Consider the following 25667-nt stretch of genomic DNA (forward strand, 5'->3'; position numbering starts at 1 on the left):
ATGTTCCCCATCGTCCATAGCTGACTGTGCACGGGGTACAGTCAGCTCTCAGATTAATTGATGTAGAAATACATAAATCAAATCACCACAAACTAGTGCATTACTGGGATAAGGCAATCTAATGCTATGTTCTGCTCTGGAAGGATGCTGAAAGACAACATTCTTGAAATCAGGATTTTTGGTGGGACAAAAAGAGATAGTCCAAAATCCAGGGGTGCCATCTCATTTACATCACGTTTGTAAGATCTCAAGATCTGTCTCTGAATCAGATTATCTTGCTCACTTATTTTTAATCCTGTACCTTTAAAAATATTTTTCCTCTTTTCACAGTTTTGAGGGTTGCATTTTTCAGAGTGGGTGACATGCAAGTTCCCACAGAAATATGTGTGCGCCTGTTGTGACCACGCAAACCTGCATGTGGGTGCACAAATCAGGCTATTGCACATCTGGCTGTCCTCGTGTGCACGCAATTACTAAAGCTGCGTGTGGAAGAGCAGGAAAGGCCATTGCACTCAGATTTCAAGGTTCTTAGCATACAAAGTCACTTTTGGACACACAGTGTCTTAAAACAGTATCCTCTGTATGTGAAGCTCATTTAGGATTTGAGGAATTGCATTCAAAGGACCACAAACTGCAAGCAGCCCTGGTACAGAGCCCGCTTCGGTGTGCCTTTGAGCCGCCCAGGATTCCTGCCCTTCAAAGCACAAGGGGGTTAAACTCACTCTGCAGCGGAGACAAAACAGTTTAGGTGCCCGTCATTCTCGTCCAAGACCTCCCTGGTGCGAGCTTCGCCAGTGGACTGGAGCCCGATGACAATACACTGGGGAGAAATCAGAAGGGCAGCATGGCCATGTGTTAGCAAGATGAGGTCATGCTACATTTTGCTGGGCAGCAATGCTTTCAGCAAACCATTATCAGCTCCAGAAGAGATTACGTTTCATGGCTTGCCAGCACCCTCCACATCCAACCCAACTCCTTCCAGATACACACAGTAATATCTTGGCCCTAAAACTGGGCTCCTGCTGAAGACTCTGTCTCTCAGTGCCTGAGGTTACACATGCAGCCACGATGTTAAGAAACATTGTTATGATGCTTTATTATTACAACTAACTGACTTCCCCAGCCTCTCTCTCTGCCCAGTCAAATGAATGCAATGCCAAGTGTATTTAACCATGCAGAGCTAGAGAATCCAGGACATCTTTCAACTCTAACTCGACTCAGAATGCTGTTTCACATACGTTTGCTCATGTTTACCATAAAACAGTGCCAAGCAACATCAACATTCATTCTGAATTATAGGAAATTAAACACTTGTAATCCTGGTTTCACCTACGGAGACTAGGCGCCTTTAGGTCAAGGATATAATCAGATATATGCTGCCTTTTCACTGCACATAATCACAGACTAGTGTCCAAGTGCATGAAAATACGCTCATTCCAGACTTTTACCCTACCCTCCTCGGTTTGTACAGAGGTTGTGTTCTATACAACGCATGTCTGGGCCTCAACATTCAAAGTGGTTTTATTCTGCAGAATGACAACAGGTGTCAAAAGATGACTATCACCGGCGATGATTCACCTGAATGCCCATGTGAGATCTTGAGGGATGCATAACGGATGTCGTTGGACTAACGCTTACTGACCCTTTGCACCTGGTTTCTAATACCATACCTTGTCCTTTGCCAGCTCCTCCTTGGCAAGCTCAACGAGGCGTCGGACTTTAGCAGCAATGCAGAGATATTTGAAGAAGCGCTGATGAGCTGACCAGAACTGACCCCACAAGGACTTTCGAGACTCCAAGCCAATATAATCTGCCGCTTGCTGGAACACCACCATCGCCTCTGCCCACTGAAAGCACACACAAGAGGGCCAGGTTAATACTCTAGTCCCTAACTCATGTCACTGTAACACATAAGGTTATGAAAACGATCAGGGCTTTGAATATCAAATTTATTTTCCCTATTTATGCTCTCTCTTTATTTGTGCTTCATTTAGCTAGGACAATGGAGAGACCGGTCAATTTCCACCTTCTGGCCTCAGCCCAACGCTGCAATGTCTGGGATGCAAACACTGCAAGGGAATTGTTAAATCCAAGCAAAGGCCGTTTACGATGACGTGAAAAAAGCAGCAGCAGCCACTGAAATATTTCTTTAAATTTTATAAGCTAACACCACTCATTCTTTTTAAAGAAATCAAACCTAACTTTTGGGTTGCAGCTATTCTGATGTTCCCCTTATAGCCTCCCATGTGCTGATTAAGGAGTATGATTAAACTCTGTTCTGCATTTCTACAGCACCTAGCACAAAGTGATCCTGGTCCATGACTTCAGCTCTTAGGTGTTACCACAATACAAACAATAATTAATACTAATGAGACTCTACCAGTATTCAGCACTTAACGTTTGAAACACACTAGAAAGTTGTTCAAAAATCATAGAGTAAAAAATAAAGAGTCATCTGTTCTCACCCATCTGAAGACCTGGTCGTGTAAGTGTACACGTGTACACACACACACACACACACACACACACACACCATATAGACAGACAACAGCAAATGCAGATGCCCCTTCCCCACCCCCATCCCAAACTTGCATACAACCCCACCAGAAAATCAATCCACCTGAACAGGGAAGTTGTGGAATCTCCATCTCTGGAGATATTTAAGAGTAGGTTAGATAAATGTCTATTAGGGATGGTCTAGATAGTATTTGGTCCTGCCATGAGGGCAGGGGACTGGACTCGATGACCTCTCGAGGTCCCTTCCAGTCCTAGAGTCTATGAGTCTATGAGTAAAATATTCCTCTTTACAACCCCCCGCCCTCCCTCCAAAAAGCCCAAAACCAAACCACAGGATTAGACAGTAGCTCTCTGGGGAGCAATGTGGGATGCTGGGGATTTACAGAGAAATACTAACTCACCAGCTGCGCTGCTTTGTTGTAGACAAGCTCGTACTGCCGATCCAGTGGGATTTCCTCGATCTTGAAAGTGACTCCAGAGAAACTGAGCTGCCTGGCAATGTACATTCCGCTCACTTTCATGTCCATAGCCACGATTTCCATTGCACCAACACCCCTATGCAGAAAAGCAGGAAGGGGGAGGAAAGAGACAGCCAGTTACGAAATCCCTTTCCCCTGCCTAGTTGCAGCGTGGAGTAGGCTTCTCTGGAGATTCAGAACCTCTTGGAGGTTTTGCTTTGGCATCTTTCTTAAGTTGTCTTCAAAACATAATAGAATGGACTACACAATCCTGGCATTTACATAGCAGGCCTTATCCCCATTTCACAGGTGGGTGAGTCACTTCACCTTTCTGTTTTCCCAAACCCTACTGAGTCTGACAGAACTAGAAACAGTGTTAGGTGACTGGACTGTAAATCCCGTCTGCTAACCATTACACTGCATTGCTTTCCTCACTGCCTGACCTAATAAAAAATCATTTTTCCTTTTATTCTGCAAAGATATTGGCAGTTACTGTGGCATTTAACACCCGTCACGAAATAGGGACAAAGCATTCGCTGTAAGATTTGTGGGATGGCTTGGAATGCATTAGCCAGATATATTGCATATCACAAGGGAGCTGAAACGACACAGCCAGTAAGCTACTGGTTCAAAGCCAGTGGTTTTTCCCCAAATGAAGGCTGTTGCCAAATATAGGATTAGTGGAAGGGGAAACCAGAAAGGTCTCCCATGACCTACCTCTTTTCAATTGCATGGAGGAATTCATCAAATGCTCTGAAGGGGGTTCCCTCCCCCCAGATCCCTAGCCGGCTCATGTAAATCATGTTTTTTGGCTCAGAGGCACCTGTATGAATAGAATGTGCTGTTAGCAAAGACACACCTATAAATAGTTTTGCCTCAGGCAACCTCCTGAAGTGATGGGCAGCAGGCCTCAGCTGAACCCTCACTCTGGAGAGCTTAGAAACATATGTAAGCATTTTTAAAAGAAGAGTTATTCCTCACACTTCCACAGTGCCTTTCAGCAGAGGCTTCAGGGAGCTTTACAAACGCTAATCCTCACAATACACCCATTAGGTCAGCGTTACTATACAGATGAATAAACAGGCAGAGGGAAGTTAAAGTGACCTGCCCAAAGATCACACAGCAGATCAGTGGCAGAGCTGGGAACAGAATCTAGTGGTAGCATCCTTTGCATTAAGATGAAACACGGGATTAGACCATCTGATGCTTCATCACACCCTCTAGGAGCGTCCATTTCTGCTGTTTAAAATTGAATTTTACAACATGTGTTTTTTGATCAGCCCCAAAGCAGTTAAACTGAGCTATGGACATCTTCCCCTCGGAGAGGACTGGAGCACTGGGCTGCTTCTGCAGGTTTACAGCTCGGGTCTTGGGAATCACATGGTACAGACTCTCACCTGTGGCACTGGCATAGACGACCCTAGCTCGAGGCAGTTTGTTCTGAAGGTCCAACACAGCTTTGCCCATTTTAGTGGAGCTGGCATTTTTGGCTTTGTGGCATTCATCAAACACAATCTGCAAGGGAATGTCAGTCAAGGAGAAAGGATGTGCAGTCTGCTATGGGAATACAAATAAATACTAATGCTGATAATGGTTGGGTGAAGAGAGAAAAATATGATCCGTGTCCCTCCAGCGGAACTGAACCACCATCAAACATTCAGCATGTGGACCAGCTCCATAGCTGCATGAAGCCTTGTACTCCACTCTCCCCAGGCCCCGGCTTTCCAAAGTCTGTGGTAAATCTCCACCCTGTTATTTCCTATTGAATGATGCCCCACTACCCGAACACATGCCAAGGGGGAGGAAAGCTGAAAATGCTTGTTACTCCCAAATATACCCTGACTGTCCCCGTGCTCACCCGCTGGCACTCTCACCGGTGGGATTTTCAAATGGGCCTCAGTAACACAAATTCTAGTGACTTTTAATGGGAACTGTACTCCTAAATCACTTAGATTTTTCTGAAACGCCCACCCGTTCCACAGCTACACTGTTTTCTGGAGAACTGAGGGCTTTTTTAATGTTTTTCCCCCCTCCTTACACCACTGGAACATCCACCACAAGCCCCAAGCTGATATCAGTGCTCTTTGTTCATTTTGGAAGCACAATTACAAGCATGTTGCTATTTCTCTAGGATACAACTCCGTCGAAGTTTTCCCTGCACCAGTCCAAAATCTGCTTTAATCGTGTCCTGTGCAGTCCGCCTGCCTGGCTTTCACCAATCAGAGCAGAGTAAGTGGCAAATAGGACTCCTTCTGAGGTAGCTGTGTCACCATATTTAATCTACAGGGGTAAGGAAAAAGAAAGGGGACACTTACAATGCTATTTATAGCTCATTTTATTCCATCCCCTGTCCAAACCCAAAACTGGTGAAGGCAGATGACTTTTTAATGTGATGATACAGGGCGTACACATCTGTTTTACATAAGCAATTGCCACATCACAGAGCCCATAGGGGAAGAGAGTGGGGAAGAAAGCCTGCTAATAACTGACTTCTTTAATGGTAGTATTTGGCACAGAGACGCTATGATGTTGGGGACTTTAAATTCCTAGATATATCCCTCCAATCGTCAGCACGTGTGCATATCTGCATGCATTTTAACGAAGAATGGAAACTTTACTTGGACTTCAATTTCTTGGCTGACCGAAGTCACCTAATTCTTTTTAATCAATGGCGTAGAATGCTTAACATGTTTTTATTTTAAATATCCTCTCCTCTGGTTTGTTTCCTTTTTTAGAGATGGCTTCCTATTTGACTTAAGGGGAGAATATTGTTTAGCTTCCAGGATCATTAGACTTCATCCGTAACTAAGTTAATTATAGGAATGAAAAAGATACCCCTCAATTTGAAGAAAGTGCTATTCAGAGCCCTTTAGATTTTGAGGACACAGTGGGCACAATGGACTAATGGCCTGATTTAAGAGGTTCTGACCACACGCATGTCCCATTGATTTCAATGGGACTTGTGGGTGCTCGACGCCTCTGAAAATCAGGCCACAAGCGTTCTGAGAAACTAGCAGGCAGCTTGGGAGGTTCAAGCTGGCTGTGAATGATCTGGAGACTATAACAGGGGTATGGAAGATCTTACTGAACAATTACTACTTAGCACCGGCAGTTTCCTTTAAGCAGTAATTTAATTTTCATGCCTGCTTGACACTGACCCTTAAAAGGAGACGGTTAAGAGATGCACTAACTCAGCTGGATTGAAATTAGATGCATGTTTAGAAAGTCCACAGCACTGCATGCTTGGCAGCCCCTACAGGGAGAAAGCTTGGATTTGTATGTCCCTCTTCCCCAACAAGATCAGAAAATGGCAGGCCCGCCAACAGGGGTCGGGGGCCTAAGCAATTTAAAAGGGCCCAGGGGACTCCGGCCACTGCAGTGGAAGCTGGGAGCCCCAAGCCCTTTTAAATTGCCCAGGTGGGCAGCAGGACAGGCTCCTAGGCGCGTGTGGGGTGGCACTGGTGGCGGCGAAGGCAGCCGGGCAAGCATGTGGAAGCCCTGGCCATGCCGGAAGAGCACACTCAGCAGTGCAGCTGGCAGCTCGCTAAGCACCAGCCAGCGCAGGCCGCAGCAGCTCGCTGGGCACCAGCCATGCAGACCACGTCCGCGCAGGTTGGAGGCCCATTGACTGTACAGCCCTGGGGCCTGGAATTGCTGAATAAGAAGATCTTAACAACACAGCTGTACCAGGTTCAACATTTGCCATCACAAAACCACTCCAGGAACAATGAACATGATGCACGTGCCATGTGGCCCTGCCACTAGAGGCTGCACTCGCATTGAGCCACTGCTAAGTATTGCTGCAGAAATCAAAGTTCCCAAAGCTGCTACATCCTTGTGATGCAACACAGGAACATCACAAGTATGTAACTATGGCAGGAGAGTCTACAGTGAAAGCAGTACAGGGCAAGGACAGTAACAATAACCAGGCCACTGATTGCTATTGTCTGTAGCATGAACACCACACAAAGGCAAGGACAGATGAGTCCCAAGCTTAGGACCATTTCACCTACCAGCTGCCAGTAGTAGGCTTCCCCTCTCCCCCACCAAAAAAGGTCTTGAATTCTCCTCCATACCTTGTTTAAAGCATGCACAGGAATGTTGGGGGCATCAATGTCCTTCAGGTCTCTTTCAGCATCATACTTGAGATCATTGGAGACGCTGAACCTAAAAGAAAGCAGAGGAGCTGGTTGTGTTGAGGAGGAGCTAGCCTGTGCAGAGTTTAGTGCATATGCAAATATGAGACCAATAGTTCTGACTACAGACACTTGAGATGAAGCAAAGCTTCCCATGATGCTTCCATGAACACAAGATACTACAGCAGCATCAAATCCTGAACAGAAACTGCCATTTGTGACAAGATGTGCAGGGATCCTGCAGTACAAACCCATCTGTTAGGGGCTTGATTCTGCAGCATGCACGGCCAATGATATCTCCCCTCCACTTCAAAGGCAGCGGTGTCCTCTCCACTTGGTACATGATTTGCCTTTCCAAAGTATTGTACTAACAATGATTAATCCTCACATCTCCCCTGCAGCGTAAATATTTTCGGCAGACAGGCACAGAGAGGTGGAAATGACTTGCCCAAGGCCACAGAGTGAGTCAGCTACAAAGCTGGCACTCAGGAATTCCTGCTGCCTGGCCTTAAGTTAACTCTCCAAGCTCTTACAGTAAAGAAGGGAAACTTACCACAGAGATTTCTTCCTCCCCTTCAGATAATTTTCAAAGATGATCCCGGCAACTGTCCTGCCCTTTCCAACCCCAGCACCATCCCCAATGAGGAACCCAGCTCGCTGCCCGTTGGGTAGTAAAACTTCATGTTGCTGCAAATTCAAAACCAGAATTAGGTATTAACCCTGATTCGCCCTTTGCTAGCGCCTTTCATCTGAGGGGCTCAGAGCACCTCACCATTTAACTCTCACAGCTCCCACGGAGGCAGATCTTGCACACATCTCAAAGTAAACTGAAGCCTGAAGAGTTAAGTGACAACACAGTGCCAGAGCAGGGAATAGGTCCCCAAGGCCTGATAGTCAGAAGTTTCGAGCATCCACAATTCCAGCTGAAGTCAATAGGAGCTGAGGGCACTTGGCACCTTTGAAAATCAGGTCCCATGAGTCTTCATTCCCAGTCCCCTTGCTTTAGACAACACACCCTTATACAAGGCATTTAAAATCTGTGTCCAAATCCAGTGCTTCCAAGTTCTATTTCCTATGCAAGGGTCTATCTGGACACTCAGCTGAACAAGTTATTTAAGAATGGCACAGTGTATTTTTATTACTATCTATCCATGAAAGAGAGCAGAGCAAGCTGGATATGGCGTACCTGGCAGGCATAAACAATGGCCTCCAGCTGTAGTGCAGAGAGTAACCCATCGTCAGCAATTGAGCTCGGAAGGGACAGGGTATAGGTAATGTCAGGCGGGGGAACGCTGGAGAGAGTGCTTGTTTCAACCACGCGGTCCGGGTGCTGCTTCCCAATTTTAGCTGGAAGGGAGACACAGGAAACAGTCAAATAATTGATGTTTGCAAGCCTATGGAACATTTCATCCAAGGACCTCAAAGCACTTCAAACACTTCCCAACACCTGAGTGCTAAGTGTTATCCCCATCTTCCAGATGGGGAAGTGAGGCAAAGATGTTAAGTGACTTCCCCAAGGCTGGTCAGTCAGGAGCTGAGTTGGGAATAGAACAAAGACGTTCTGATTATATGTTTCTTCTAAACACTGCACTTTGCTCCCTTTGGCAAAAGGATTCCTGGGAATCCCCAGTATCACCAGCCCCTTTTATCAGGGGCAAATGGAGATCGCTGAAAATCTGCTCAGCCTCACCCTCAACAAAAAGCAACAGCCAGGTGTGCTGTTAAACCCAGGAGATCACAGAGAGTGGAACAGCATACGGGCTCAGGTAAGCCGGCCTGCAACGCTTAGCTACAAAAATGTGCATGTAGGGGGCTGCAATGCAAATCCACTGTCCTCCACTGCAGAAAACGCAATATTAGGCCGAGCAGCAAGGCTCCACAATCAGCTTCCCACATCTGACAGCAAGGCAAAATGAAAAGGCTGCCACGCAACTCACACTTTGAAGGTACATAATCTGCATAGGTCTCCGTGTGCCCCAACTCCTCCGTTTCTTCCTCATCACCTTCGTCATCCTCCTCCACTGGAGTCTGTGACTGAAATTACATAGGATGTTGATTGAATATTAATATCCCACAGAGCTTTGGACATGCGGTATTAGGTACATGCCAAGTACCATCATTCAAACCCTCCCATCCCAAGCCCACAAACTTGCCCCTCAACTTCAACTCGTCTCATCGATACAACTCAGCAGCACACGGCAAACTGACTGAGGGGGCCTCTCCCAAGTGGTCCAGTAAGTGTATTGCAATTCCTCTTTAGAGCCCAGTCCATACTGTACTAGGGAGCAGGGATAAGAGCAGTTTCTAAGACAGTTTGGTTGGCCGGTGTGAGCAGGACCCAGCTGTGCTCTAACTTGAGCTACACAAGGGATCGAAACCAGTTTAGAACACAGCCTGGTCCCACCTACCGTGGGTGCCAAACCACATCATTTAAAACCAGAACAGCCTTTAAACACTGTTAGCTAATGTGGTTTAGAGCTCAGTTGTAGAGGAAGCAGATATCACTCCCTCAAATCAGTGAAGTTCCAATGAGGGAAATGTAAGACTCTGTGGGGGAAGGACGGTGGCTAGAGAAACATCTGACTGATTCTTAAATCATGGCTTTTCCAGGGGAGACCTTTAGCCAGATTCTTTTTTTTCATATCTGGGTAAGTGCCTCGTGCCTGTTCCCGCAGAGTCAGATGCTCTTCCTCACCTGATAGCTTATGAGGAGCGGGGTGTTTGGGGGATGGTCTTCCAAACTTTCTAAGCCTGTGAACGGTCTGCTGGGAGAGAACAGCTGGAATAGAAAACACACATCTGAGAAAGCAGCTTTAATACTAAACAATCCAAACCAACAGTGACAGGTCATGAAAGGAAAGCACAAAAACAATCCACTTTTGTCCTGTGCCCAGGACTGAGGTACTTATGTATTACAGTGCTTGATTTGCTCTGCATGCCTCTTCCAAGTTGTGTGTCACACACACGCTGGAGAACTAGCCAAGATGGATATTTCCCCATGAAGAGTGATAATGTTTTGTGTGTGCAGGCAGACCTGGTGAGATGTGTGCTTCCTTCCATGATGTGAATGTGCCTGCAAGATGGCCATCTTTCCTACAACATCGTAACAGCAGCATGTGTGTTAAAACGGGTCATCTTGAAATGTCACATTTGCCCTCAAACACTGAACTCCTCAGGGCACAGTCTTGTCTTCGTTTATTCACTCGCCTTCCACTCGTTAATGAATTACGTGTACAAATCCTGCCACTTTCAGAGGATTTATAAGTCAAGTATCCCTGTCAACATCTGAATGGTGTTCTCAAGGGCACAAGAGTTCTCTCTGCAGTGGGAATGATTCAGATTGATCTGCATTCATGAACAGAAGGCTGTTTTCCTATCTGTCTTGGAAACAGCTCTGTAGAAACCTGCTGCACCACTCCTGAAACATTGTGGTTTAAGACTCTAAAGTGGCACTGCAGGTTTTTTCAGTGCTTCCTGCTCATTGGCATCCGTGGCTTCATTCTGCACTGGGGAACTCAACCAGGAACGCTGGGAGTCATCAATCAATGGGATCATACTGCCGTACGGGATAGCTGGAGATCTCTGGATGAAAAGTGCTACGTCAGAGCTCATTATTGTCATAACATCTGCAGGCACCAGACCACAATTAATAAAGAGGGCTCCCAAGACACCTCCAGCTGGGAATACACAATTGATGAGAACCTTTTTCTGGCTCTACACTACCAAAATCATACTGGAATTTCCTGAAAGGAAGAACAAAGTCAAGCCAGCAAATCAGGGAGTCTAAAAGTAATCAACTGCTCCATAAGCAACATTGCTTCCAATTTACAGCCAGAGACGGGTGCCAAGCCTATACAGACAGACACCTTCCAAAGGCAGAAGTGAGCCATTGGAAGGCCATAAGCAAACGCTCTGTAATTGTTTACTAAGAAAGCAAGCAAGCAAGCAAGCAAGAAATTGTCCTTCATTACTGGAAGTCTGAGTCAGATTTACCAGAAAGAAGCTGGCAGAGATGTTTCCAATGCCAACAAAGCTGGAGAGCAGGTACAAAAGTTTCTACTCAGATGCTAGAAAAGACTCAAATCTCATTTCATTGGAATGGAAGGGCAGAGTAGCCTCAGCTCTGATAAGGAAAGATGATTTTTTTATTGCAAAGATAACCCAGATCTCTCCTTGACTCATGGCATCTTCAACGTATAAGCTCAGATACAACAATATGGATGCTGTGCATAGCTTACTGGTGCCCCTAGATCTTCATCTCTGGTGGCACAGTGTCCTAAAGAAAGTGGTGGACGTCCCACTGCTTGGGCATTTAATAATAACTGGTAGAGACATTAGAAAATGTACGCCAGGGAACAATCCTGCAGCGATAAGGAGTTGGACTGGATGATCTAATAGGCCAGTTCCAACTCTAATTTCTACAATTCCTCCCCTTCTCTCTTCCAATCCACCCACTAGTTTACTCCTTGCTGTAACATACATTCCATGTAGGAGAACACTGTGTAAAAGATGTACACTCCACATATAAGAACAGAGGGAAGAATGCAGCAGAGATGCTCACTTTATAAAGCAGCTGACAATTGCATAATTGAATCTTTATTTTATTCAATTTTTTCCCTCCTTATCTTATTTTATTTCCCTTTTGTGCCTGTCTCACTAATACTACAATAGAAAATGAAATTGTCAGTTGACTCCTCTCTGTATAAATATTACTCCTCTGGATCTGGCTGGGAGGAAGGTTCTCAGTTTTTAAAAAGTGCCTTGAATGATCAACATTACTAAAATGCATTGACAGGTCAAGAAAACTCCAGCCGCAGGCTTCAAAGGCTTTACTGATTCGAAGAACTCAAGGGGTTCTTTAGAAATGCTTGTGAGAAATCATATTAGATTGCAGTGAGTATTTTAAAATGAGTATTTAAGACATTTCACAATCCCCGTACAAATTATGCAACTACGTTTTGTCTGCAGAATGCCTAAGATATTTTGCGGGGTGGTTTTCCTTCCCACTGTCCCTCTTCCTGAAATGATAAAACAGAACTAATGTGTCGTTATAAACGCCTCTTCCCCCTATTAGTTGTAACATCTCATCTGGGATGGGCAAATAAGACCTGTCATGGAGTCCATCTATTCCCTTCTCAGGGGTGTAGTCAACCACATTTTGAATGGAGGCTGAATATACAGCATATGGGATCAGAGTTCATCAGTGAGGCTCAGAAATGAAGAGTCTAATTGTGAAGTGTTTCTCAAATTTTCTTCCTTTGACACTGAATAGGCACCCTCTCCCACTAAAAGGCAATAGATGTAAAACTGAAAAAAGGAAATGCTCTTTACTTAACCTATCATTCGCTTGTGGAACTCACTGCCACATGACATCATTGACGCAGAGAGCTTAGTAAGATTTTAAAGAGGATTAAATACAATGAGAGATTCTACTGCTATGTCAATATGATAAAAAATAAAAGGTCAAACCCTCAAGTTTCAGGGCATAAACTAACTACTAACTGATAGGGGTTAGAAAGGTGGTTACCCTATAGGGGGCTCATTCCAGAACTATCTACCAGACATCTTCTTGCACCTTTCTCTGAAGCATCTGGTCCTAGTCACTGTCAGAGATAGGACCCTGGACTAGCAGGACCAGCAATGCAATTCCCATAAGCAGAGTGCACGCAGGAGCCTGGGACATGTCAAAGGAGGATGCTGGCTGGTACTGCCTCACTATCCTTCACTTGCAAAAACTTCCAAAGTTAACACAACAGACTTTACCAGCTTTGAATTTAGACAATGACATTTACAAATGTCCTAACGATGTTTCATGGCTCTATCTTGTTTCTACAGAAACGGATATTTGATCAATCAAAACGGAGTAAAATCACCATATCAGAGCTAATTAGGATCATGTCAGGCTGAGTCATTCCTAACATCACACAACTGATAGCTCATTTTTATACTGCGGCTCTGTAAAAGCAGTGTATGGCTATGCAAAAGCAAAAACATCTGCAATCTTATGGAATATGAATATTATTGTGGTATGAATGAATACACAGGGGGAGATTATTCACATGACGTTTATCTTGCAACAATCATACAAGCAGTGAAATAATCTCATATTATTATGTGCGGAATGTTAAAATTAAATCTTTCGCCTCATGATCTTGCAATACATCACTCGCTTGTCTTCTTTAATATAATGAAAATTGTGTTCTGAAAATTCAGATAAAAAAACTCTACCACTCAGTGCTCTATCAGCTGATCTATTTTGCCAGTATACTGTGAATTATAGCCACCTATGCAAAAATGAAACTGAAATCCTGGTGCCACATGTACTAAATTAACTCATTCCGTGAGGAAATGCTGGGAACACTTGATTAAAAAAACCTCAGAATGCAGAGAGCAAAGATAAAACAATGTTCAAAACAACTAGTTATTTTTTCCACAAGGAAGTTACCAATAAATGGAACTCCCCTGAGCTAACTGTCCTGTTACGAACCCAGTCAGTGTGAAGGAAGGTGATGGCTCTGGGTGGTAATTTTAATTGGCAGACAGGAAGATATAAATGGCAGCATCCAACAGTAACAGTGGCTACTGTTCTGACAAAGTGAGTTAGTTTCACACACCCACAAAACATTAGCCATTTCTCTTGCTTTCTTTGTGCTGCTCAGCATATCATTATTGTATACCTTGTACAAATACAATTGAAGACTTTTTGCATGTCAAATCCTGAACTCAGTTTGTATGTTTAGAAAACACACACTTGAATAAGCTACATTCTTAATAGCGTTTTAAGCTTCCACGTTCAAAACATAAATGAAAAAATGGCATAAGCATCAAATACATCCAAGTGTGGTCCCTTCAGACATTTCTTTGATTAAAATGGTTCAGCTCTTCCTGTCCCCTCAAGCTTCTTGTGCTCTAGGTTTAAACTTGTCTAGTTACCGGCCTATCTATCTTCAGCTATGTCTACACAACAAGCTAGGGCTGTGAGTCTCCTGCCCAGGTATGCAGACTTGAGCTAGCGTAGGTACAAATAGCAGCGTAGATGTGGTAGAAGTGAGTACAAACTCACCTGAAACCGGTGGGTATGCTCGAAGAGAGCATGTCAGAGTTACCGTTTAAGGCCAGAAGAGACAACCAGATAATCTAGTCTGAACTCCTATATATCACAGGCCACCAACATCATCCATCACCTAAACTCAAGACTGAGCACGGGAATCACACCCCCAGCTCGTACTGCAGACATAGCTTGGATCAGCAGTTCTCAAATTGTGCACTGGTACCCCCAAGTGCGTTGCGACCCTGTTTGAGACTTGTTTTCCCCAGAGATCTGTATGACAGCAAACAAAGGACACTGGTGTACCAGGAAACCAAACGTGCCTGGTAGTGAGCATTCACTACAAAATCAAAACGAGAGATTCGTCACATTTCTATGCTACCAGTTCATCTAACTATCCAAACTCCTCCCCAATACCAGTGGCTGATACCAGGTTGTACAATAATAAAGGAGCAGTACTAATTAACTGGATGGAAAGGAGGCAGTGGGATGTTGTTTAATGGGCATCCACACTAAAAACTAGAGTGTTTTGGGGCTACTCTCAAATCAATATAGGGTTTGAATTTTACTGCTGTCACAAAAGAAGAAATATTTGCCATAGAAAAGGAATGTATGATAGACATAGGTACTGGGACAGCTCACTGTAGCATAACGATCTAGCCAAAAAATATTTTTAATGGCCCCAACACAACAATACACTGTAGCTACCCTTCATATGGGCAGCTTGGTGGCTGAATGTTCCAAGGACACACTTTCACTGGGATGCTGAACATACCTACCTGACCACGCTGTGGGGAGGCTAAGCTAATGTTTGGACAGTGCTTTGAAAGAGTGCGAAGTATTATTTACAGGTGTGTCCTAACATTCCACTGATTTCAATGGACTATGCATGTGTAACAAGTGCAATGGAGGATCCAGAATGAAGAGGTTCAAAATCAGAGACTGAACCTATTTTAAGCTGGAGCCCTTTGAAATGTCATTAGACTCGGGTGTCCAGAGCCCTCCCTGAGACACTCAGTCAGTCTCACCAGCAGCAGCACTTTATCTGGGTCTGAAGGGAGGGTTGCTTCAGCCCTAATGGATTTCCTAATTCCTGGGGCAGATGTTAGGTAAGAGAACCGCAAGATCAAGCCTCAAGGCTTGAATTTCTGAGTGGGGAGGAAAGGAGAGGGACTTTCACTGACCTCTATTTGGTTCTGTTGTGATGGGTTTATATCCCATAATGTTGGCACATGGTTCAGGCTGTCGGCGGGCAGGAAGTCCTGAGCATCAGCAATGTCGGAGAGGGAGTCCGCGGGGGATGAGAAGAGGGAGTTGTTGGAGAGCTCATCGAGGTATGAAGAATCCTGAAAGGGAAAGAAAAGCCCTTGGTTTCAGGAGATGGTAAGAAGGTGCCTTCAGGGTTCTGTCTTGCACTCACATGCACAGGCTGAGTTTCATTTCATAATATCAAATGGACAACTTTGTTACATCCATGCTCCATGGTGCTTAGAAATGAACTGGTAAACAAAACAGCTATTCAGAGCAATGGGGTTTAAATCTATAATCCCAGTTTCTTGACACAGTAGGAAAAACTGCTGGTACAATGGACAGGAACCCGAGTTAGACTCTTTGGAAACACTTTTAGATGGTGACTCTCCAAGTGCAGATCAGCATGAGAGAGGATCAAAGGACAGGACTGCACCAGTCACTCTGATCTTCATATTTAATTAAAAAAAACTGAGCACTAGTGAAAGGTGCCAAATCTAAAGTCCTCTATGTATCCACAAAACAGGAACAGCATACACAGCAATAGCACTAACTGTTCTCCCATCCCAACATGACACCACCTATCAATTATTGTTATTTGTATTACAACAGCACCTAGAGGCCCCAGTCAAGATCAGAACCCCCACCGTACCACGTGCTGCTCCAAAATTTAGCAAGAGACAGTCCTGCCACAAAATGCTTACAGTCTAAGCAGACAAATCGGTAAAAGGGAGGATTATTATCCCCATTTTACAGCTGGCGAACAGAAGCCCAGAATGATGAAGTGACTTGCCCAAGGTCACGCAGGGAGTCTGTGGCAGAACTGAGACTAGAACTCAGGCCTCCTAAGTCCCAGTCCAGGGCCTTGACCACAAGGCCACCCCTGCCTCAAGCTGGACAAGAAGGGAACACTTTTCAGTTGAAGGGTCACTCTCCATCCTTACTCGTTCCTTGGTGTGTCTGCTGAGAGTGCCCATGGGAGCTCTACTAAGAACTGGAACGAGACCCATCACATGCCATTTGCAATACCCTCCACTTCTCCAGCCAGTTCCTAATCGGGTTGTATGATCTCCAAATAGACATGAGAACCAAAAGCCAAGAATGCAGGTCTAAACAGAGAGTCTATTGGGAAACTTGCGCAGAACTCTACCCTCCTACACCATGCCTGATTCTACCCACTGACTTCACTCCCTCCCTCTCGCCATTAAATCTCTCTGTAAAACATGGAGGCAAAGGTCAGCCTTCTGTTCACCTTACAGCACTTTACCTTAAAGTGCTGTGCTACGCCGTCAGGTTCTCAGGTGGAGAAGTGTCAGTGTTCCGCAGGGATTGCGGTCCTTCTGACTCTACCTTGAGGAGTCTGCCAAGACGAAGAGCTTGCTATTTCTTGTGAGAGGAGTTAAATTTGTAGACATGACGACGATTTAGGCCCTTTGCTGCTGCTAGGACAGATAACCAAATGTTTGTGGTGCCACCCAGTATGGCTGCCAACGGGTCTCTGATATGAGGAGTCATTGCATTTCATTTCCAGTTAAAGTCCTGTTTTCTACTGATCTAGCTGCAGAATAGGAAGGCAGCCAAAGGATTTTAAAGTCCTAGCCCTGACTCAGAATCATGACCAGCTGAATTCCCTTGGGTTATTCCTGAGGGTTTCTGGCCAAGCGCTAGGAAAGACTCCCTCCTGACTGTTATTTTGCAGTATTTAAAACCAGCAGGACTTTTCCTTTTATTCCCTCCCCAGCTAACTTCTGATTTGACTCCCTGTAGCAACACTGGAGCTGTAGGTGCGGTAGCCAGCAGCTGACATGCTGATCCCAGTACACAAAGTAAGAGAGGCTATGGGAATGGTGAGTAAACTGTGGATTACTGAAGCATTGACGGGGATACAGGCTGACTAACAGACATGGGAGTGGTGATTGCACTCCACTTTTAGACAGGTACTCCCAGTCTGACTAACCTCCTTCCCGTTCGGGGTCAATTCATGGGTTACTGCGTAGCTCTAGCTCTTACCAGCCTTCCTCCCTAGTGAGGGACGCTGAGGCATCCATTTAGGGTTCTAGCTCTTAACAGTCCTATGGCTGTGTTCTGGGTCACCCAGCACCAGGCGTTTTCAAAAACTGAATTCAACATTTGGGTTTGTCACACTGGAATTAAACAGTCTCCAGAAACAAGAGTCATACTCCAGGGTAACAACAAGGAAAGTATCTGGGTAAGTAAGTACCATCATTGATATCCTCCTCCTAGACCAGACGCAGGGTCACCGTGTCCCTTCAGAGAACTCCATACCACAGGAATTGGCCTCCAGCTGTGCACTGATGTACAGAAGTGTTCTGGGCCTGCCAGGTCTGCTCCTAACAGAATGAGAGCTAACTGAACAATACGAGGCGCTGTCACCCCAGTCCAACCACACAAAGCTAAAGGAGCATGAGGCCAGGTTTAAGAACTACTCCAGTCTCTCCCACAACAGCAAAAAGCCCTTCCTGTAATACGGTATGGGGCTTAACTAAAGAATTGCAGGACAGTCGATGCTGTATTGAAGCTAGAGCTATTCATACAATTAAGATATTTTTAAATTAACCTCCCATGTCTCAAGATCTGTGTCACCTTCAAATATCCTCCCTAATTCCAATCCCCCGCAATGACAGCTGCTGAGCACCTCAACCTTCCATGCTGAAATGTGTCAAGTCACCTCACTGCTTTCCTCTTTCCCAACTCTCACTTCCAAGAACAAATCCCACTGGAGTGTAATGGTCCATGCTGCTTGGGACCACCATCAAAATCTAGCCGCCGAGATCTGCGACCCTGGAAAGAGCAAAGATATTGGCCATGTAGCATTTAATTTATGGAACAATTGTTCTGTCCATTCAGAGACACAAAAACAAGTGTGTGAGAATTCTTCTCTATATAATCAGTTCCAGCAGTTCCAAGTATTTAACTCATCGGGGCCTATACAATGTATGAATGAAGTGAGGGTTAGATAGAACCTCCAAGAAGTAGCTCTCTCAGTCCCAGGAGTGCACATGATACTGCCCAAAAAGGAAACCTGCACCAGTTTCTGGTGGCTCGATGATTTTGCAGAACTTACTCTCAGAACACCAGCTAAATGGGCAGCAGCTGTGCTTCCCTATATGTCTACACAGCACTTAGCACATACAAGTAAGTGAGGAGAGAGATTTTTCTCCTAGAACTTCCCAGTCCAGAAATCCACAGCTATAGCGGTGGGGTCTGCCTTTGTTCTGTCCACGTGGAGTAGAACAGCCATGGCTAAAATGGCCAGTCCTGAGACACGGCTGTGCTATCTTCAGTCATTCTTTAAAAGATCCTGAATGCGAACACAGAAGAGCCCAATCCAGGACTGCTCATTTCAGGTGAATCACTTGGTATTTGTCTGTAAGGGAGAAAAGCAGACACCTGCTCTGGGTAATCTTTTATAGCACAGGGGCCGTTTGCAAGTTACTGAGTGACACGCCATGGTGTGAATCTGTAGCACAGCAGTTTGCCTCGCAGTAACATCCTGCGTGGACACTACTATAGCTCAGTGAAAATCCCAGAGTGCTGCTTAGCATATTGCATCAAAGTGCAGTTTGCTAAGCTGCACTCCAGGATTTTCACTGAAGTGTAGCAGTGTCCACATGGGACATTACTGCACAGCAAGCTGGTGTGCTGCAGATTCATACCCTGGCTTGCCTTGCTGAATTTGTTGGGTAGATGAGCCCTCAGCTGAGGCAAGGGGGTGCTACAAAGAGTTCATGTTCACATTACACAATCTGAGAAAAAAAAGCAACATTGCCGCCCTGGTTTGGAATCTAGGAGATGGACAGGGACTTGCTGAAAGCTGCAGAGCTAAATGATAAGCATCTGTGTGTGTGTTCTCAGAAGGAGAGCTGGCATTGGGCTGACCTCACCTCAGACGAGAAAGGGCAAAAAGGAGCTGTTGGGCACTGGATTTAAGAACTATTTTGTTTACACAGGGGTTCTCCAATATTTTTGCTCTGGAGACTCCTTCATTGCCCTTCTCACAGATGGATCCACCTCAGTGTTTAATTCAACACTTATCAATCCGAGGACCAGTCTCGATTCCCAACCTACAGCGTGGGAACAACTGCAGCAGGGTCTCAAGGCATGAGCACGGGGCTAGAGGTCAGCAGGTCTTGGCTGTGCCGCTTACTTATTGTTTAGCCTTGGACAAGTCACTTCAACTTTGTCTCCACTTCCTCATCTGTAAAACATGGATCCTGCTACTTATCTCCCATAGGTGGTGTGAGAATTAGTTAATATCCATGCAGTGCTTTGACCATAAATATTAGGTTAACACAGGTAACAAAAACATCAGTGTAATTTACAGATCTTGTGCAGCATCCCACGCGCTGCATCAACACCCCTGTGCCAGCTCCCACGCCGCTACTGCCTGCATTCCAGGGCCCCAGGAAAGCTCACTTCTTCCACAATGCCCCAAGACCTGAGCTAAATGATAACAAAACTCCTCTTCTTCCAGGTTTCCCAGCACCGTCCCTCTTCCCTGATTCTCTCACACTGTAGCTCTTGGGGGCAGGGAGTATTTTTATTTTTGTCTGTGACAGTGCTGAACAGAGAGTAAACACTGCAGAGGTGCACTCATTTCCTTTGGATCAGGCCCATACTAAACAGGAACACAGCACTTCTTGTTTCTTGCTCAGACTCTGAAGTGCGCCTCCCGCTCTGGAGCAACCTACTGACCAAGAAAAACTTATCAGAGAAGTTGGCAATGGAGACAGAGTCTGGCCCCATCCCTTGTTCCACCCAGTACAGGACTGTTTGCTGTCCCTACAGAACACTCTCCAAGGGCTAGTCTAACAGTCTAGTTTTAAATGCCACATGATGAGGCTTAGTATATGGGATGATCAAAATGAATCATAGAATATCAGGGTTGGAAGGGACCTCAGGAGGTCAGCTAGTCCAACCCCCTGCTCAAAGCAGGACCAATCCCCAAATAAATCAGCCCAGCCAGGGCTTTGTCAAGCCTGGCTTTAAAAACCTCTAAGGAAGGAGATTCCACCACTTCCCTAGGTAACCCATTCCAGTGCTTCACCACCCTCCTAGTGAAAAAGTTTTTCCTAATATCCAACCTAAACCTCCCCCACTGCAACTTGAGACTATTGCTCCTTGACAGTATTGTGGGAAGCAGCACTCTGGGATTTTTCCAATTCTTCCACATCATTCTTGTAGTGTGGGGCCCAAAACTGGACACAGCACTCCAGATGAGGCCTCACCAATGTCGAATAGAGGGGAACAATCACTTCCCTCGATCTGCCCCTATTTATACAACCCAAAATGCCGTTAGCCTTCTCGGCAACAAGGACACACTGTTGACTCATATCCAGCTTCTCATCCACTGTAATCCCCGGGTCCTTTTCTGCAGAACTGCTGCCTAGCCATTCGGTTCCTAGTCTGTAACAGTGCATGGGATTCTTCGGTCCCAAGTGCAGGACTCTGCACTTGTCCTTGTTGAACCTCATCAGGTTTCTTTTGGCCCAATCCTCTAATTTGTCTAGTTCCCTCTGTATCCTATCCCTGCCCTCCAGCATATCTACCACTCCTCCCAGTTTCACAAGAAGAAAAGGAATACACAGTAAAGTACAATTTACAAGAGTAAAAGTGTCCTTTGGGGCCAGCCCTTATTGGCTAGTGAATAACCATCCTGAATACGACTGTCCTAGTCACTTAGCGAGGGGATATGTGAGCAGTGATAGCAGAGAACTTTATTTTATATAAAGAAAAAACTGACATGCCAAGGAACTCTAGGACATGTCCTCAATCTTCAAAGCAAAAGCCCTACTCATAGTAATCACACCAGGAACTTGCCTGAGCAAGCAGGACATGACACCAAATGCCAGCCAGGAACAAGAAGCCATCCCAGCTGAGTTTTATTAGAATCATAGAATGTCAGGGTTGGAAGGGACCTCAGGAGGTATCTAGTCCAACCCCCTGCTCAAACAGGGCCAATCCCCAGATGGATTTTTGCCCCAGATCCCTAAATGGCCCCCTCAAGTATTGAACTCACAACCCTGGGTTTAGCAGACCAATGCTCAAACCACTGAGCTATCCCTCCCCTGTTAATTTGTTTTTCCTCTGGAAGGGGATCAGCTCAGGAGCAAACGTTCGCAAACACGTGTGGCAGAAGTGGAGCAGAAAAAAAACAGAGAAGGAAGGGACAGCAAGGGCACAGGAGAGCTGCAGCTATGAAGAGAGATAGAGTAGCCATTGCTCATTAGCCCTGAGGGAGCAGAGTGGCAGGTGGGTGCTCATCATGCGATCTGCTGAACTCTTAGTGAGCTCATTAGGTCAGTGGCTCTCAAACCTTTTTTTACTAGTGACCCCTTTCACATAGCAAGCCTCTGAGTGAGACCCCCCCCTTAAATATATAAAAAAAGTGTTTTTAATTTATAACACCATTATAAATGTTGGAGGCAAAGCGGGGTTTGGGGTGGAGGTTGACAGCTCGCGACTCCCCCATGTAATAACCTCGTGATCCCCTGAGAAGTTCCAACCTCCAGTTTGAGAACCCCTGCATTAGGTCTTCCTGACATGAACCCCTTTTGCACAGCCTCTGGTGATTAACCTATCCAACTCTTTGCTTGTTACTTTGGGCTGAGATGGGGAATAGGAAACTAACTCCAATGTCAGAAGCACAGAAAGTCCTGTGGCACCTTTAAGACTAAAGGTGCCACAGGACTCTCTGTTGCTTTTTACAGATCCAGACTAACATGGCTACCACTCTGATACTTGACTCCAGTGTCAGAAATATTAGTGTTGAAAATGACCTCTTGGCTCATGCTAGATTTCTGACCCCTGGGGCTCACAATGTAATTCAGGCAGATGGAATATGCCAGTTTGTTCAAACGCAAAACGGACCCACACACTGGCTTTGTGCACCTTCAGCATCAGCAATTCCTCAACCTGCCTTGGCAGGTTATTCCATTGTCACATACGGAGCTCCAGGAACTATTTCAGTTTCCAGGGACAGAATGCAAAGGAAAGGACACTAGTTAATTAAGGCTATGTCTACCCAGGGCACCATACAATGGCAAGGCTGTGCAGCTGCAGCTGCACCGTTGTGTTGTAAGGTACACTGTGTGGCCGCTCTTTATCGCCAGGAGAGAGCTCTCCCGGTGACAAAATAAAACCACCTCCAATGAGAGGTGGCAGTTTCATCCCCAGGAGCGCTGCTCTTGTCGATGAAGCGCTGTCCACAGCTGGTGCCTTTCGTCGTTAAAACTTTTGTGGTTCCGGGGTGTATGTTTTTTCACACCTCTGAACTATACAAATGTTAACGATGGAAGTGTCCGTGTAGACTTGCCCTCAGCCAACAGCCTGTGAAAAGCAGACGAGGGTCAGAGTTTAGACGCTGTGAAGTGTCCTTTTCTGCAATGTGACTGTTCTAACTGGGATACATCTAGCACCCCCCATAAAAGGGCGTTATCACCTGGTAATGAGAGGGAGTTTAAGCTATGCTGGCTACAGGGAGAGCTTTAGTAGAAAGGTGTCAAATCCTGGATAAACAGCTGGGAAAAACTGGAAACAAGACTGGGCGATGGGGTGGGAGGGGACCAGGACACAGATGGTTAAGTTAACAGTGGAGGGTAGGGAAGTTAGAGCAACAGAGGTGCAGCAAGGACTGAAAAGAAGAGTAGGTTCCAAGCTTCTGTGACACAAGATCCCTGATTTGGAAAGAGTGTTGTGTGCTGTGCTGTCCTTTGCCCCTCTGGACATGGGTAGCGGCTGAGAACTGTAAGTCTTTTTGTTGGTGAAATGGCCTAACACCCTACAGTGGCCACCTGGACAAGGTGTTCCGGAGAGATCAACCCACTTAATCCTCCAGGACTTGAAAGGGTGCTTATTTTGTTCTGCTCCAGGCTGACTAGTATTAGTTAGCACAGAGGTGGGCAAACTACGGCCTGCGGGCCACAGCCGGCCCACAGGACCGTCCTGCCCGGCCCCTGAGCTCCCAGTCGGGGAGGCTAGCCTCCGGCCCCTCTCCTGCTCTCCTCCTCAGAGCCACGCAGGCAGTGCTCTGGGCGGCGGAGCTGCGCACTCCTGCCAAGCAGAGCGGCAGCATGTCTGGCTCCGGCCGGCGTGGCAGCCAGACATGCTGCTCTGAATGCTCTGCTCGGCATGGTAAGTGGGCCGGGGGGGGTGTGTGCTAAGGGGCGGGGGGGGCCAGGGGGAAGTCAGGGGACAGTTGAATGGGGCGGAGGTTCTGGGAGGGGGCCATCAGGGGATGGGGAATGGCGATGGATAGGTGTGGAGTCCCAGGGGAGCTTGTCAGGGGGTGGAGGTGTGGATGGGGTCAGGGCAGTCAGGGGACTGGGAGCAGGGGGGTTGGACAGGGGTGAGGTTTCAGGGGGCGGTTGGGGCGGGGGGTGCCAAGCGGGGACAGTTAGGGGACAAGGAGCAGGGGCAGTTGGATGGGTCAGGGATTCCGAGGGGAGAAGTCGGGGGGTGGGAAGTGGGAGGATAGGGGCAGGGGCGGTTCCAGGCACCAGCACGCCAAGCGCGTGCCTGGGGCGGCAAGCCACGGGGGGCACTCTGCCGGTTGCCACGAGGGCGGCAGGCAGGTTGCCTTCGGCGGCATGCCTGTGGAGGGTCCGCTGCTCCCGCGGCTTCGGTGGACCTCCTGCAGGCATGCCACCAAATCCGCGGGACTGGGGACCTCCTGCAGGCAAGCCGCTGAAGGCAGCCTGCCTGCTGTGCTTGGGGCGGCAAAATACCTAGAGCCGTCCCTGGATACAAGGTGGAGGCCAGGCTGTTTGGGGAGGCATAGCCTTCCCCACCCGGCCCTCTATCCAGTTTTGCAGCCCCAATGTGGCCCTCGGGCCAAAAGTTTGCCCTCCCGAGTTAGCACCTCCCATCGGAGTAGATAGAACCTTTTTACAGAGATAGTTACAGAAAGGGAAACTGAAGCAGATGGAATTCTTAGGATTTATCTAATGCAGGCAAATTGTGCTGAAATAAGAGTTGCTGTGAATTTAAAAGCACTACAGCTATTCCAGAATAACTTCCCAGGTGGACAATTTTATTCTGGAATAAGAGTGTCCTTTTCTGGATTAGTTTAATCCACTTCCACAGTCTGCATTGCAAATTCTGGATGAGCCAGTTATGAGTGGGCCTTTTGGCAGGAGGTTATGAGGGAGAGAGGAAGGACTGCATGTCCCTGATCTTTACATTGTGGCATTACAAGCTGGTCAGCTCATTCCGGCAAGCGCAGAGAATGTCTGTTTCAGAATTTAATTTCTGAATCCACTGCCTCCTGGCACAGATTTTTCCCAGTTTTTTCTAGAGCAATGATAGGACAACAGACATGGGAAAAAAAAGCATTTAAGTCTTTTCTGGTGAAAATGAATTTCAGAACTAACAGTTCTGCAAGTTACACAAGAAGTGGGAGTTTATAGGAGTGCATTATAAAATGGCCAAAGGGCAACCCCTTTGTAGCAGGTTAACCCTTTAACAGAGGTGAACAGTAAGTCAATGGAGAAATACAGCTTTGCAGATGCTGGCCATACAAACCCTCCAACATGTTCTATATTTACAACAAAGCTGAAATAGGTACAATTCACTGTTTTATTAATGTTCACAAAGTGCTTTGAGCACCTCAGTCCAAAAGAGCTATAAAAGGATGAGTTAACAACAGGCTAGTTACCTGACTGCCTTCTGATTATTTCAGATTCCCATTTCGGCTGTGGAAGATATTAATGATGTACCACATTCTGGCTAGTTTCTGACACTTTCCCAAAATGGATAAGTTATCAAAAGCAAGAATTGATTCACTTTTGAGAAAGTGATCAAAGGGAACAAGTGTAAAAGAAATGTTGTTACACCTCTTTCTCCTCGCCACTAGAGCTCCAGTTTCTATTTCGGTCAAAGCAAATGTTTATTAAAATAAATGAAAGAACAGGTGAAATCTAACTATAGAAAGTGTGTGCACCTAAAAATATTTTATGACCACAAACCCATTGGTATGAATGGTTTATTTACTGGCAATCCCTCCCCATAACAGAGGACACATACTTCTTTTGCACAGCAGCAGTCAGTTCCTCTATACTAAGAGAGCACAACACCTGTTCCATTTGGCCTTTTAAAATAATAAAATAATAAAAATAATAATAATAAAAAAACCCAGCACAACACAAAAGCTAAAAAGCCAGTCAGCTAGAATTCTGTTTTTAAAGAACAAAGTAAGCACACTGGGTTTCAGATTACTTTTTAATTTCTCCTTCTAACTTA

General features: G+C 45.9%; 1 protein-coding gene across 5 annotated transcripts in view; it reads right to left on the reverse strand.

Moving 5' to 3' along the window:
- SBNO2 (strawberry notch homolog 2) overlaps nucleotides 1-25667 on the reverse strand; it is a 111684-nt gene that overhangs the window by 20231 nt on the left and 65786 nt on the right. For 4 of the 5 annotated variants that reach the window (XM_050933866.1, XM_050933868.1, XM_050933870.1 and 1 more), the window contains 12 exons: nucleotides 15344-15505; nucleotides 9807-9890; nucleotides 9049-9145; nucleotides 8298-8458; nucleotides 7665-7798; nucleotides 7052-7142; nucleotides 5112-5255; nucleotides 4373-4490; nucleotides 3693-3798; nucleotides 2919-3072; nucleotides 1671-1847; nucleotides 723-820 (listed from right to left, as the gene is read on the reverse strand). In XM_050933866.1, coding sequence (XP_050789823.1) covers nucleotides 723-820; nucleotides 1671-1847; nucleotides 2919-3072; nucleotides 3693-3798; nucleotides 4373-4490; nucleotides 5112-5255; nucleotides 7052-7142; nucleotides 7665-7798; nucleotides 8298-8458; nucleotides 9049-9145; nucleotides 9807-9890; nucleotides 15344-15505 — 1526 coding nt within the window. The remainder of the gene's footprint in view (nucleotides 1-722; nucleotides 821-1670; nucleotides 1848-2918; nucleotides 3073-3692; nucleotides 3799-4372; nucleotides 4491-5111; nucleotides 5256-7051; nucleotides 7143-7664; nucleotides 7799-8297; nucleotides 8459-9048; nucleotides 9146-9806; nucleotides 9891-15343; nucleotides 15506-25667) is intronic. The other variant, XM_050933869.1, reaches the window with a different exon arrangement.

This window comes from Gopherus flavomarginatus, chromosome 24 (assembly GCF_025201925.1).
Source record: "Gopherus flavomarginatus isolate rGopFla2 chromosome 24, rGopFla2.mat.asm, whole genome shotgun sequence".
Taxonomy (NCBI): Eukaryota; Metazoa; Chordata; order Testudines; family Testudinidae; genus Gopherus; species Gopherus flavomarginatus.